Genomic DNA, 15,893 nt, shown 5'->3' with positions numbered 1-15,893 from the left:
TATACAGGGTGTTTTTTTAAGGTCATAATTACTTTATAATTTTTTGTTAATCCGGACCTGGATTTTTCTTATGGTTAGTGTGTCGGTCGTTTGTGTTTTGAATGAGACATATGTGTACCAAATATCAAAAAAATATACAGGGTGGTTCTAAAATTATGGCTTAGGAAAAAATGGGCAAAATCGATAAAACAACCTGTAACTCGGTTATAAAAGTCGGCAGGGCAAAAAATATAGTATTCCTAGAACCGGCTAGGTGACCTCTATTCACCGCTAAAGTATTTCCGTTTCTGAATGAATAAGTATAAAGTATATTAATAAAGAGCATTGTGTGTGAAGGATTCCAAGAAAATCTGCCACCCATCTGAAAAGAGGCAGATGGGTGGCAGATTGAACATTGAATTTAAGTGAAAAGTAATGTTTATTAATTCAATAAACATTTATTTCTGTTTTCTGACAGCAGTAGAATGTATTTGAATTAAATAAATTACATACATTTTTCTTTTTGTTTCAATTAATTTAATTTAAAAGAATTTTTTTGGACACCCTGTATAATTAATCATGTTAATATTTATATTACTGAATAGGGAATTAAATAACATTTTAAATGAGCTAGCACTCAAATGACAATTCTTCTACTGTGGAACCACAGAGTAGAATAAGTTTTGTTTTTGGAAAATAAAACTCAAGTATTTTTAGATACAACATTTATGATAATCCCGTGCTATAATTAAAATAATAGATAATTCATGGGAAAATACAAATCAAATAATAGTATTATACATGGTGTTTGGTAACGAATGGGTCATAAGTTAACCTTACATTCCTGAAGTTAAAATAGGTCGATTTAAGCTAACTTTCTTTAGTACGAAAATTGATAATTATAGCTCGGATTATAGGCAAAATGCCTTTTTTTGCCTATTTTGCCTATTACAATTGTTTTTTGCACTTTTTGCCTTTTTTCGTAAATTCCGCCTATTTGTGCCTTTTTTAAAATTTCATGGTACTACCCATGATATTATTCTATTACTAAACCATTATATAATAAAATTTTGGGTCAATAATAAAATATCAATGGTTTGTTTATATAACAGATTTCTAGAAAAATGTACCTGATCGAGACTTGAGGGTTAACTATTTGGAAATCCCTAAGCTTTATTATTTTATTATCAGTTGTACAGTCGGTTACTGTATCAGAGTTTAGTCACACATTGCTATATCCTAGTTTAGTTTTGTTGCGTATACCGAAAAGCAAAGAACACGTTTTAAAACGTTTTAGACATTTGTGTGAAAAGATGACATCTGAATTAAGGCTATGGATCGCACCTTATTCGGAACTTTCTCTAGAAGGAGCATTTTGTAAACCATGCGGCAAATCGGTAAGTTTTATTTTTTCTCGTCTCACAACATAACCAAATTCTAAAGCGGTTTTAGAATTCTAATTATTATTTTTAAATTCTCAGATTTCAAGTAGAAAAAAGTACTTTATTGACCAGCATTGTGGAACCCCACTTCATAAACGTAATTTGGAAAAATTAAATTCCTCTAAGTTAGACCAAATATCTCTGCGGGATAGTTTAAGCAGTTCAAAAAAAAAGGAGGAAGACGCATTTAAATTTGATTTATGCCAGATGATGACTGCATCCAACATTCCTCTATGTAAAGTTAATAACCCTAGTTTTAAATGCTTTTTCGAAAAGTATCTTAATAAATCCTTACCGGACGAGAGTACATTGAGAAAACATACTGTGGAAAAATGTTATGTGGAATGTATTTCAAAAATTAAGCGGGAGTTAGAGGGCAATTTTTTGTATATTATCATGGATGAAACGACAGATGTATGCGGCAGGTATATAGCTAATTTAGTGATTGGAATTTTCAACGAAAACTTTGCGAGAAAACCTTATTTAGTTGCCGTTAAAGAATTGGAAAAACAAACAATTTAACAATAAGTCGATTTATTTATACAAGATAGTTTAACAAACCTCTTTTTACCCAACCCTATACCAGTGAATAAAATAGTTTTAATGCTTTCAGATGCTTCGGCATATATGTTAAAAGCTGCTGTTAATTTAATGATTTTTTATCCTAATTTAATTCATTGCACTTGTGTAGCCCACGGGGTAAATAGAATTGCTGAAGAAATAAGAAATCTGTTTCCGTTGGTAAATAATTTTATAAATTTTATGAAAAAAGTTTTTATAAAGGCTCCTTTGAGGGTGCAAATATATAAAGAAAGACTTCCCGGTGTCCCTTTGCCACCTAAACCAGTAATTACAAGGTGGGGAACCTGGCTTGAAGCAGTTTTTTTTACTTTGAACACTGCAATGAAATAGAATTAGTTATGTCAGAATTTGATGATGATATTTCCGAAGCCATTCGAGAAGCAAAAAAAATATTAAAAAATCCCAAATTGAAACAGGAACTCGCTTATATCAATGAAAATTATAAATTAATAGTTACCACAATTACCTTATTAGAAAAACAAGAGATAAATTTATGTGAGTCAGTAAAATTAATAGATAATTTAAAGACGAAAATTAAATCGGCATCTGGAAGTAACGGTCAATTAATTTTTAAAAAAATGAAATATGTTTTCGACAAGAATGAAAGTTTTGCGTTTTTATCTAATGTTGCTAAAGTTTTGAATGGCACATTTTCCGAGGAATTTCAAATTATGCCAGATTTATTATCCGCTCTGAAATATGCTCCAATTACATCTGTCGATATCGAACGTTCGTTTTCAATGTACAAATTAATTTTAAGTGATCGAAGACATATTTTTAAGACCGAAATTATTGAAAAACATTTAGTTGTTTCTATTAATGATAAAATTTTAAGTGGTTATAAATAATAAGTTATATTCCTTTATTGCCTATATTTTGCCTAAATGTTAATATTCCTGCCTTTTTTAATAAAAATATTTGCCTATATAGGCGCCTTTTTCTTCAATTTTTGTTGCCTATAAATCCGAGCTTTATTAATAATAACCGAAATATAGTGTGTCAAAGTTAAGATTTATTTTATTTATTCTTGAATATTTTCCGACAGTCATGGGATAACGACACGAAATTTGATAAACGGAGGTTTTTTTAACTTTGACACCCTATGTTTCGATTATTATAAATTTTAGTACTAAAGTAGGTAAGTTAGCTCATATCGACCTATTTTAACCTCATGAATCTAAGGTTAAGCTATGACCCATTCGCTACCAAACACCCTGTACTGTGTCCTACTAGTTGAGCACTCTTCCTCAGGCATCAGAATCACCTATACATACCATCCTATCTTATCTGAAAAATAGTAGACTTTGGTTGTAGTGGAGATTGGTTTGAATGTGGCATAAGTAGATGCTGGTAGAAAACAACCTACACAACCAGTTACTTGAAAAGTATTCCAGTCTATTGGTGGAGGGGTTGCACTTACTAACGCTCTGGGTGTAGTGGGTGTGGGTTTGAATTTGGCATAAGTAGAGGCTGGTAGAAAACAACCTACACAACCAGCTACTTGAAGAGTATTCCAGTCTACTGGTAGTGGGGTTGCACTTACGCTGTTGGGTTGAGGAAAACCACTCCACATGCCAAACAGCAACTAAAAGCAGATACATGTTAATACAAGATAAAATTTAATACAGAAACTAAACTATGTAGGTTATAAATATCATTCAAACTACATAGTAACAGTACAGACACTGAATGGTTTTACCTCCGAATTCGTCGAGCTTTCATCGATTTTTATGAAAATTGAAGAATAGTTAGAGGACATCTCAAGAAACAAAAGTGACATGGTGCGAACGATACCTGTTGCCCTAGGATGCATGCCATTCCTTCTAGAGTTTGGAACATATTTTTTTAAGAATAACTCAAGAAATCGATAGAATGACTAATAGCCCAATAAAATAAAATAAAATCAAAATGTAATTCCGTACAGGTTGGAATAATATTTTTATCAAAGTTTAGGTCCAAACACAAGATATTTTCAAGAAGGTGTATGACTCATATGAGGGGATTCATTGTTTAAATAATTAAAAATGGGTAATTTTTGACTAAAATTTACTTTTTTAACTGCTGCGGTAATTTGTGATTTATTAAGGTCTTTACATTTTTTTTCTGCAAAGCTGAAGAAACAATCTTTTATATAAGACTTAACTAAATTAAATTTGACCCTTAATTTATTTAAATAATTTTAAATCAAAATTGAAAAACAAATTTCCAAAAAAATATTACTTGCATGATAAATAAACACTATAAAACATTTTGTTTTATAGTGTTTATTCTTGTGTTTATTCTTATTCGGTTTATTCTTTTTTTCGGTATAAAACCGAAAAAAACTTGGGTAATAAATATTAAGTAGTTTAGGTCCAAAACAATTGTTTATTTAATTAATTTGTTAATAAAAATTGCCATTTTTCAATTGCAAAAACGCAGTTGTTGCCGATGAAATATACAAGTTTTTAAGGTCTCATTTTTGTTGCTTTTATGTATATTTTCTACAGATGTATTGACAAATCAAAATTTTAGTTAAACACCCCTCCAAAATGGTGTTTGAAAATTGGTATAGTTTGTTTAAAACTTCTTTTTAATAACATCGCCATGAAATAAAATTTTGAAATTATTTTTCGATATTCGTGTTCCTGGTAGTTTTTGACATACTTACAAAAGAAAAAAAATTCTAGATCTATTTTTTGCCGAGATAGCTTTTTCAACTTTAAAAATTTTTTATTGTAATTATCTACTATACAGGGTGTCAGTAAATAAGTATAAAAAATTTTAAGGGCTAATTTGACATGGAAAAATAATGCCGGTTTGCTCTATAAACATAATATGTCAGCAAATGCTGCATTTCCGAGATACGGGGTGTTGAAATTTTTATTTCAAACTGCCAATTTATTTATTGCTTTAAGACCAGTTGAGCTATGAAAATGAAATTTGGTGAGTTTTAGAAGGTAGTTATTTCGCATTTTTTGACATACAATTAAGAATTTTGTATTTATCATTGGCGCGTCTACGGGTAATGGTCTGAATTTTTTTTAAAGAAAAAATAGTACGCCACTGAGATATCTTGAATTAAAAATTATTTTTAAATTTCACGTCTAATTTGTGATAAAAAATCTTTCTTGCCTTTTTTTCATATGGTGCACCGTTTCTATGCAGAAAAATGAAACATCTTGACGCGTATTTTTCATTTTTTTAATATATTATTAAGAAATATCCAATAAATAATACCATTGTTTATATAGGGATAGTTGGTCAGCCCAATAGGAAAATTTGTTTGATTCAAATTGAGACAGTCACCAGATGTCCCCACAATTTCTGTCAGGGTCGCAACGTCAAAATGCATAGACACCAAGTTGGATACGATCCTATTCGTAACACCCCAACTCGCATGCATATTAAGAAAAATAAATACAGTAGGAAAAATGAAAGAATACCCATGAACGGACATATAAAACACGCTGTATTTTCCTGTCATCGTGTCACACAAAAAATTGTCCAGCGCAAGTATATGTAATAATTATTGTTACATGTACTTGCACTGGACAATTTTCTTTGTGAGACGGTGACAGGAAAATACAGCGTGTTTTATATGTTAGTTCATGGATATTCTTTCATTTTCCAACTGTATATATGGAAGAATATATTTAAAAATTGAATTAATAATGTCATGCTAATATATATTAATGTGTAGTAGCATGACATCATTAATTCAATTTCTAAATATATTCTTCCATATATATTTATTTTTCTCAATATTTATGCGAGTTGGGGTGTTATGAATAGGATTGTACCCAACTTGGTGTCTATGCATTTTGACGTTGCAACCTTGACAGAAATTGTGGAAACATCTGGTGACTGTCTCAATTTGAATCAAACAAACTTTCATATTGGGCTGACCAACTATCTCCCTATATAAACAATGATAATACTAAACTGGAAGAATAACAGAAAATATTACTAATAAGATTTTAGTTAGGTGCAGAGCTGCAACAAATGTTAAAAATGACCTTTTTTATAGGTTACAGAATAATTTTATATTCATCATTGGCGCGCGTACGGGTAATGGTCTGAATTTTTTTAAGACAAAAATAGTACGCCACTGAGATATGTCAAACTAAACCTCATTTTTGAATTCCTCGTTCAATTTACGACAAAAAATCTTTCTTATCTTTTTTTCATACAAGGCGCCGTTTTTATAGAAAAAAATAAAACATCTTAACGCTTACAAAGTATTTGAGGTAGCTTCCATACGCATAGAAACTTAGTTCAAATATTTTGTAAACGTTAAGATGTTTTATTTTTTTGCAAAAAAACGACGCGGCATATGAAAAAAAGGCAAGAACGATTTTTTGTCGTAAATTAAACCAGCAATTCAAAAATCATTTTTAATTTGACATATCTCAGTGGAGTACTATTTTTCTCTTAAAAAATTCAGACCATAACCCGTACGCGCGCCAATGATGAATATAAAATTCTTCTGTAACATCTAAAGGAGGTCATTTTTAACATTTGTTGTAGCCCTGCACCTAGTTAAAATCTTATTTGTAATATTTTCTGTTATTGTTCAAGTTTCGTATTATTATATTGGATATTTCTTGATAATGTATTAAAAAAATGAAAAATATGCGTCAAGATGTTTTATTTTTCTGCATAAAAACGGTGCACCATATGAAAAAAAGGCAAAAAAATTTTTATCACGAATTAGATGTGGAATTTAAAAATAATTTTTAATTCAAAATATCTCAGTGGCGTACTATTTTTTTCTTTAAAAAAATTCAGACCATTACCCGTAGGCGCGCCAATGATGAATACAAAATTCTTAATTGTATGCCAAATAATGCGAAATAACTACCTTCTAAAACTCACCAAATTTCATTTTCATAGCTCAACTGGTCTTAGAGCAATAAATAAATTGGCAGTTTGAAATAAAAATTTCAACACCCCGTATCTCGGAAACGAAGCAATTGCTGACATATCTGTATAGAGCAAACCGGCATTATTTTTTCATGTAAAATTAGCCCTTAAAATGTTTCATACTTATATACTAACACCCTGTATAGTAGGGGAGCAAAGTATGCTAAATGTGCATTCACTCGAGCGTTATGGGGACCTATTGGGTTGTGAAAAGTAGATCATAAAACCAAAAAAAGTTAAGAAATATTTTCTATTTAAGTGGGGACTTTCCATTTTTTAATTTAATTTTCCTCATACGCTAACTCCTAACGCTCCTCATAACCGTACCAGGTTTCTCCTCATATGCTAATCTGACGCGCTCGAGTAACTGAAAAAATCCCCGCTTGGGTTCCCCTACCACTACTCAACAATGTCATTTATACATAGTGTTAAAATTTTAGAGTATTTTAAAAAATAATGATTTTCGTAGCGACCTTAAGTGAAAACTTTTTCATGAAGAGTGGTGCAGTAGTACCTACCTACTTTGCAATATCTTCGTTAATAATGGACCAATTTCAATGTTTTTTGTTTAGTTTAGGGTAGCATATAAAAATAATAACGTCTAAATGACACATTTTACAATAAATATTCGTCAATTTGTTATAAACAATTTTTTTTCAAATTTCTTTTATTTCTACGTGTGTTAAATAAAAATTTCCACAAACAATTTTTTATAAAAAAATTAACATTATAATACTGAATTAGCATTAAAAATTTGTACAGAGACTTTGTACTGTAAGACTTTTTTCTTCACTTATATACATTTTTATACACAATTTTTACACACATTTTTAAGACAATTTCTATTCACTTATATACATAATAGATTTATAATAGAGGTTGTCCTCCATTTTTTTATATATTTTGTTTTGTATTCACATTAACTTTGTGAGATTTTGATAACGATTTGAACAAAGAAAAAAGTTTTTATGTTTCTTTTATAAAATTTTTCTATTTTGTTAGATTTTTAAAATAAAAATTTGTTTTAATACTTTTTTGTGGTTATCTTTGTTGTCAATTTTTATTTATCACAATATTAGAGAAAAAAATAAAAACAAAAATATTGTTTATAACAAATTTATGAATATTTAATGCAAAAAGGGTCATGCAGATGTTATTATTTTTATATGCAACCCCAAATTAAAAAAAAACATTGAAATTGGCCCATTATTAACGGATATATCGTAAACTACTCCTCCGCCAATTTTCAAACAAAGAGTTTTCATTTAAGGTGCTAAGAAAATCATTATTTTTTTAAATATTCTAGGATTTTTATTATGTTAATAAAAGGCATTGTTAAGTAGTAGGGTTAATAGATGTACTTACGCACTTTTAAATGTTAATATTGATAAATAAACAAAGTATGAATTTTTAAACTTGGAAAAACTATCTCAGTAAAAAATTGTTCTAGAAAATATTTTTTCTTTTGTTAATGTGTAAAAATCCAACATAAACACCAATATTGAAAAGTAATTTAAAAAATTTTAATCCCGGCGATGTTATTAAAAAAAAATTTTAAACAAATTACACCAATTGTCAAACGTCATTTTTGGGGAGTGTTTAATTGAAATTTTGATTTCTCAATACATTTGTCGAAAACATACATAAAAGCAAAACAAATGAGATCTTAAAAACTTGTATACTCTGTCGGCAACAACCGCGTTTTTGCAATTGAAGAAGTGGTAATTTTTTATAAACAAATTAAATATCTCATAAACTACTTGGTATTTATCAACCATTTGTTTTTTAAATTTATACTGATATGATGGCGCAACGTTTTATGTAAAACAAGATGTTTATTTATAATGCAAATAATATTTTTTTTGGAAACTTGTTTTTCAATTTTGCTTTACAATTATTTAAATAAATCAAAGATGAAATTTAATTTAGTAAGTCTTATATAAAAGATTGTTTCTTCAGCTTTGCAGAAAAAAATTGTAAAAACCAATATGAACATGAATTACCGCATCACTTAAAAAAGCAAATTGTGAGCAAAAATAACCCATTTTTAATTAATTAAACAATGTTCCCCTCATTTGAATCATATACTTTCTTGAAAATATCTTTTTTTTGACCTAAACTTTGATAACAAATTTATTCCAACCTGTACGGAAGTACATTTTGATTTACATGCATTGTACTTTTATTTGATCGGTCTATAATTCTAAGTAAAATTTGATAATACAAATAAAGTTATTAAAATAAAATAATAATTTTGGAGTTATCAAGACTGCACGAAACAAACTGCTAAAAAGCAATTGTAAGAAATCGCATTTTAAACAATTTAAGTTCCTAGCACACACAAGTTGAAAAAAATATCAAATTAATTTGTTTCAGATAATATCTTATATTATATTATATTGGCCTCTAATAATAGGCTATTGATTATGTTCAAAATTAGAGAGCTTAAAGGAACTACAACGTTTACAAGATTTTATTATCTCATATGGTCAACAGACCTCTACATTTGCAAAAACCGCGGAGTGCTACCATTTAAATGGGTGCGTTTTTGAGAAAGGGGTGAATTAGTCCCTAGGCACAGGGTGAAATAAGGTGAGTTCCATTCACTTTTGGTACAAACACTTCTACATGAAAACTGTTCCAGGATAAATTTACTATCGAAATATTATATTTTAATGTCAAAAGTATTTTTTTTACAAAAATGCATTCAAAAGAAAAGCAAGAAAAAAACACGAAAGAAAGCAAATTTTTTTGCCCCATAATTTTTTTCCCACGGGGACATAGGTATAGGCATTGCTTCAGCGAAAAATAATTTCTATCTTTTCTCTTTAAAATGACGTTTGGTAGAAGTCTCTATGATTTGCAGTTTCCGAAATAGGATTTTTCAAAATTTGCCGCTCACAGAATTTTTGAGCCATTCTTCCCAATATTTCGCAAACATTGTTCTGTAACTTTTTTCTACGCATTTCTAGGTATATGCAATGGTAAATTTAGTAGAAAGAAAAGTCAATTACCTTTAAAATGGTCAACTCTATAAGGTCGTACGACTATTTTTAAACAAGCTATGCTTTTTCAAGATTTTATACTTTTAATGATTTTTGATATTTTTTATAATTATTTTTTAAATTTCTCATTATGACTTTTTTTCTTGTACATTTAGGTATATACATTCTGGAATAAAAAAAGCTTATTTTCTTTACTTTAAAATGGTGTATTGCAATCACCTCTGGGACTATTTTTAATCAAAATATCCGTAGGATATCCAAGGGTGTCCGTAATTTGAGAAAAATTTCAAAATTTTTTACTTTTTTTAATTAGAAGAATATAATTGCATATTGTAACATAATTTTTAATTCGAAATATCTTTTCTTAATAACACTTTCTGATATTGTGAAATATAAAGGTACTTTACTCTTCAGCGAAATTCATATTTTTTAACATACCTCGTACAATATTGATACAATTTTATATCTGATGATTACATCTTAGCTTTTAGACTATGCAGAGCATTATATAAAGAATAATTTTTTTCATAAAATTAATAATAAAAAGTTTTCCATATTATGGTTCCAACTTTGAAAAAGCAAATCTAAAAATAGACCTAGAATTTTTTACAATACACCATTTTAAAGTAAAGAAAATAATCTTTCGTTTTTATTTCACAATGTATTATATACCTAAATATACAATAAAAAAGTTATAATGAGAAATTTAAAAATAATCGTAACATATATCAAAAATCATTAAAAGTATAAAATTTTGAAAAACCATATCTTACTTAAAAATAGTCATACAGACTTCTACGATAGACCATTTTAAAGGTAATTGACTTTTCTTCCTACTAAATGTAACATTGCATATACCTAAATAGGGGAGTGCAATTAGAATGAAAATATGCATTGTTGCGGAAAAATTCAATCAAGCTTATATTTTTCTAAAACTTTTTTTGTTAGTTTATACAGGGTGTAACAAAAATACAGGTCATAAATTTAATCGCATATTCTGGAATCAAAAATAGTTCGATTGAACCTAACTTACCTTAGTACAAATGTGCACGAAAAAAAAAGTTACAGCCCTTTGAATTTACAAAATGAAAATCGATTTTTTCCAATATATCGAAAACTATTAGATATTTTTTATTAAAAAAGGACATGTCGTATTCTTATGGCAGTAGTATTTTAAGAAAAAATTCTGATGAAATTTGGACCCCCCATAAAAATTTTATGGGGGTTTGGTTCTTTTAAACCCCCCCAAACTTTTGTGTACGTTCCAATTTAATTATTATTGTAGAGCCATTACTTAAACACAAGTTTTTAAAAACTTTTTTGTTTCTTAGTACTTTTTTCAAAAGTCAGTTTTTATCGAGATATTTGAATATTTGTCAAATCCACCACATATTTGTATATATATATGGTAAAGTACGGTTATGGAGACTTGGTAATAACATGAAAATTTATTTATGATTTACATTTTTAAGTATATTTTGAACCATATTAAAAAAGAAGCCACATCTCGATAAAAGATGCTTTGTCAAAAAAATACAGAGGCAAAAAATTTTAAAAACACTGTGTTTAACTAATGGTACCGCAGTAATAGTTTAATTGGAACGTATACAAACATTTGGGGGGTTTAAAAGAACAAAAACCCACATACAATTTTTATGTAAACATATTAAAAAAGAAGCCGCAACTCGAGAAGAACTGCCTTATCGAAAAAATAAAAGAGGCAAAAAGTTTTAAAAATATTGAATTTAACTAATGGCACCACAATAATAATTTATTTGGAACAGACACAAAAGTTTGGGGGGTTTAAGGGAACAAATCCCCCATAAAATTTTTATGGGGTGCACAAATGTCACTATAATTTTTCTTTAAGATTTTCTTTCCATAAGAATGCTACATGTCCATTTTCAACAAAAAACCTCTAATAGTTTTCGATATATTCAAAAAAATCGATTTTCATTTTGTAACTTCAAAGGGCTGTAACTTCTTTTGTGTGCATATTATTTGTACTAAGGTAAGTTAGGTTCATTCGAACTATTTTTGGTTCCAGAATATGTGGTTTAATTTATGACCTGTATTTTTGTTACACCCTGTATACATGTTAAAGTAAAACGTTCTACTCGCAGATTTTGCCGCTAACTGTTTATTAATTGTTTTAACAATAACAATTATTTTGAATAAATAATTTTAAAAATATAGTTAAATTCATCATTTTACTTTGATCAAATATGTTCCGATTTTGTTTTTGATTATGCTGAATTCGAATATGGCATTGCAATTTGAAAATTCTTATACAGAAGCTCTTATACAGTATGTCCGCGTAGCTAGGAATCACATGGAAAACTTTTTTATTATAAATTTTACGAAAAAAAATTTATTCTTTATAAAATGCTCTGGAAAGTCAAAAATCTAAAACTAAATTATCAAATATCAAATTTTATCAATTTTATACGAGTTATGTCAAAAATATGAATTTCGTTAAAGAGTAAAGTACCTTTATATTCCAGAATATCAAAAAATGCTATTATGAAAAGTTGTTTGAAATTAAAAACTATGTTTAAATGTACAATTACATCATTCTAATCGAAAAAAAAAAATTCAATTTTTTCTCAAAATACGGATACTCATCATAATTTTATTACAATTATGATAACTATTTTATTATCACTTTTACGAAAAAAAGTTATTCTTCATAAAATGCTCTCCCTGGTCTAAAATCTAAGATACAATCATCAGATATCAAACTTTTGTAATTTTATACGAGGTATGTAAAAAATATGAACTTTTCTTAAGAGTTAAGTGCCTGTATTATTCACAATATTTTATTTAGAAGGATTTAATTGAACACTAAACCAAATTTTTTAATTCCAAACAAGTTCTCTTAATAACAATTTTCGATATTGTGAAATGTAACGGTACTTTACTCTTGAGTGAAATTCATATTTTTTGACATACCTCGTATAAAATTAATTAAATTTGATATTTGATAATTGCATCTTAGATTATGTACGATGCAGAGTATTTTATAAAAAATAACTTTTTTTTTTCGTAAAACTGATAATAAAAAAGTTATCAATAGGTTCCAAGTTACGCAGACATACTGTATAAGAGCTAAAAAAAATTTTTTTTGCTGAACATTTATTATTGTTGAAGCTTATTATTTAATGTATTTTAGGTAAGTTTTACAGAAAAAAGTTTTGATCGCTTTGTATAAACATCTTTTTAGCTGGTAATTTTCGGTTTTTGTATTACATTTTTGTTACCTTGCTTAATTTTATCAAAAAGAAATAGTCTATTTCATTTCTGTAGTAAAATAATTTATTACATTTAAATATTACATCCTAATCTTTAAAAAAGCACTTATAAAACTGTAATAGATCTGTTTGAACTTGAGTAATACCGTCTTAAACTGGTGATAATTCTATAAAACTACGAAAATTTCAAAATTACATTTTTTGAGACGTCATATCATTTGAATTAAATTTTTGAAATTTTTTTTTAATGAAACATTTAGTAAGATGCTTGAAAGGTAAGTTGTGTAAAATTAAGGGTTTTATAAGAAAAATTGTATTAGTTACAAATGTTTAAATCATTTTTAAACAAAATTCATGTAAGGCTCACTTTCCGCGCCCACCGTACTTATGCCCATACATTTTATTTCTTCTTATTATAACCATAAGATAGCGTAATTATTCTTCTTTCATGTTCAATTTGTAAAATTTCATTTGAAGGGTACAGGAGAAAAACAAGGAATATCACTTCTTCATGAATTTTGGCTTTTCTCGCCATGTGGTAGCAAAAACTGAGTACTATCGACTAGACTATCGAATCATAACAATAACCATAAAGATCAGTCTATATAAATTTTTTAAGAGTTTGTATCCAGGCGCAGGACCAGGATTGTCCGCACGCCACTGGATAAAAATAAAGAATGTTATCAGTTTTTTGGTGCATTATTAAATTAATAAGTTAATATTGATTAATGTTATATTAAGATTATAGACTAATAATGGCTAGAATTCTGCTAAGAATCTCCTAAGTAGTTTTTGGATATCATAAGCAATAAACTTTTATTGCTGTTTATCTCAATATGTATAAAATGTGACATTCCCTGTTTTTTCTCCTGTACTCTTCATTTGATCCATTAGTTAAAGAATTACATTAAAATAACTCAACCGTTCACTTCGCCGTACGCTAGTTTACAGTGCGCCAATGTTTGTGAGAAGGGTGACTTTAGCGGTATAAATAAAAAATTATAGAAGATACAGATTTAATTTTAGAAAATTCTTTATATAAGGTTTTTTTGTACAATTTTCTGAATTTTTCAATGGTCAAGTCAGTTTTTTTCTAAAATTTATATTCGCAGTTATTTAAAAAAAAAACATATAATTTTGTAGTTCATTTGTTTAATAAAAAATGAAGCACCCACTTCTCGAGTAGAACTTTTTGATATGTTGTTTATTAAACATTTCTTAATGAAATTACAAAAAGTTCTATCTTGTTTGATTTTCTCCGAAGTGAAGATCTATATGCACTCCCCTAAAAGCTGCGTAAAAAAAGTTACAGAACAATGCTTGCGAAGCAACAAGGAAAATGGCCCAAAATTGTTGTGAGTGGCAAAATCATATTTACCCTAATGGCCCTGTGCCTAGGGACTAATTCACCCCTTTCTCAAAAACGCACAGCTTTAAATGGTAGCACTCCGCGGTTTTTTCATACTGAGAAGTTTATTGACTATATGAAACAATAAGACCCCGTTAACGTTGTAGTTCCTTTCTAAAATACATAATCAATAGCCTATAATGGAAAAAGAGCAAGATATGAAACGAAAATAGAAAATATAATTAAACAATATGATAAAGTAAATACAAATCAGATCAGAAATATCGAAGATAAGTGGATAATTTTAAAGAAAGCAGTTATAATAGCAGCAAAAGAACTAGTGGAGGAAAGTAAAGAACCTAACCAAAAAAGATTGTATGACAAAGACTGTCGGAGGCTAATGGAACAAAAAACCAAGTTATGCTTAAAATGCTGAACCAAAGTACCAAAAGTACGGAAGAAACCAAAGAATATTTTGCAAGAAGGCGGCAATTAGAAAAACACCTAGGATTAGAAAAAAAACAAGGACATGAACAAAATAGTGATATAAATCTATTCTATAAGGATATCCCATCCAAGAAAAAAATTATGCAAGGACAAAAAAGAACTATTGAATAAACCAAATGAACATTACGAAATAGAAGAGCTAAGATTAAAAGCGGACCAATATGCACCAACAGAAGCAGAAATAAAAGACGTAATAAAATGATGAACAATAACAAGGCCCCACAATGTGATACGAAAACCAAAGAAATGTTAAAATATATGGAGAACACACGGGAACAGACCAAGAGGTGGGTACAAGACCAAGAAAGAATGGATATATGATATTATAACCAGTATTGAAAAGAACAAGAATGGGAAAAACAAGCAACTGAAAGAAAAACATGATCAACTATAGTCAAGAAAGCAAAATATACGTGATATTGAAATGATCTCAAAAAAAAGCAAACTAGGAAGTAACAATTTTAAACGTTGAAAGTTTTGAGGAGTTATACGTATGGCTTGGATCCAGAACATGTAAAACTTTAGACTTAGAGCCTAGAAACCTCAAGGGGCGACCATGGCCCTCCATGGGCGGTCAGTGGTCACAGTTAATGATGGTTATGTAAACATATGAAACAAAATTAATGAAAATAATTTAATGTATGGCTTACCAGAATTGAGATAAAACTGAACACCTGCATCTTCTTTTATGAATTTATTAAATGATTAATCTTTAAGACCATTTAATGGTCGTTCAGTTTTTGGTCTTCTTTTATAGCTAGACCAATATAGATAATAAACAGATTAATTTTAATAAAGATATAAACGTCACCAAAGTATTTTTATGCGGTGCTATTATTTCCTATTTGGATTTATTGGTTTTGATTAATTTAAT

The 15,893-nt window shown here is 28.5% G+C and overlaps 1 protein-coding gene across 1 annotated transcript; it reads right to left on the bottom strand.

Moving 5' to 3' along the window:
- Positions 1 to 689: 689 nt before the first annotated feature.
- On the bottom strand, positions 690 to 15,836 carry LOC126888212 (uncharacterized). The gene is made up of 2 exons (XM_050656268.1): positions 15,670 to 15,836; positions 690 to 3,588 (listed from the first exon to the last, which is right to left on the bottom strand). The coding sequence occupies exons 1-2, from the start codon at positions 15,697 to 15,699 to the stop codon at positions 3,268 to 3,270; spliced, it is 351 nt and encodes a 116-aa protein (XP_050512225.1). The 5' UTR covers positions 15,700 to 15,836; the 3' UTR covers positions 690 to 3,267.
- Positions 15,837 to 15,893: the final 57 nt, after the last annotated feature.

The sequence above is a fragment of the Diabrotica virgifera genome, chromosome 7 (genome assembly GCF_917563875.1).
Source record: "Diabrotica virgifera virgifera chromosome 7, PGI_DIABVI_V3a".
NCBI lineage: Eukaryota > Metazoa > Arthropoda > Insecta > Coleoptera > Chrysomelidae > Diabrotica > Diabrotica virgifera.
The sequence above is the reverse complement of the archived record's forward strand: the minus strand, read 5'-3'. Positions and strand labels throughout refer to the sequence as shown.

Coding starts and splice junctions, on each gene's coding strand:
- LOC126888212 (XM_050656268.1), bottom strand. CDS start 15,699: ATGCAGGTGTTCAGTTTTATCTCAATTCTG. Junction 3,589..15,669: donor TCAGTTTTATCTCAATTCTG/GTAAGCCATACA, acceptor ATCTGCTTTTAG/TTGCTGTTTGGCATGTGGAG.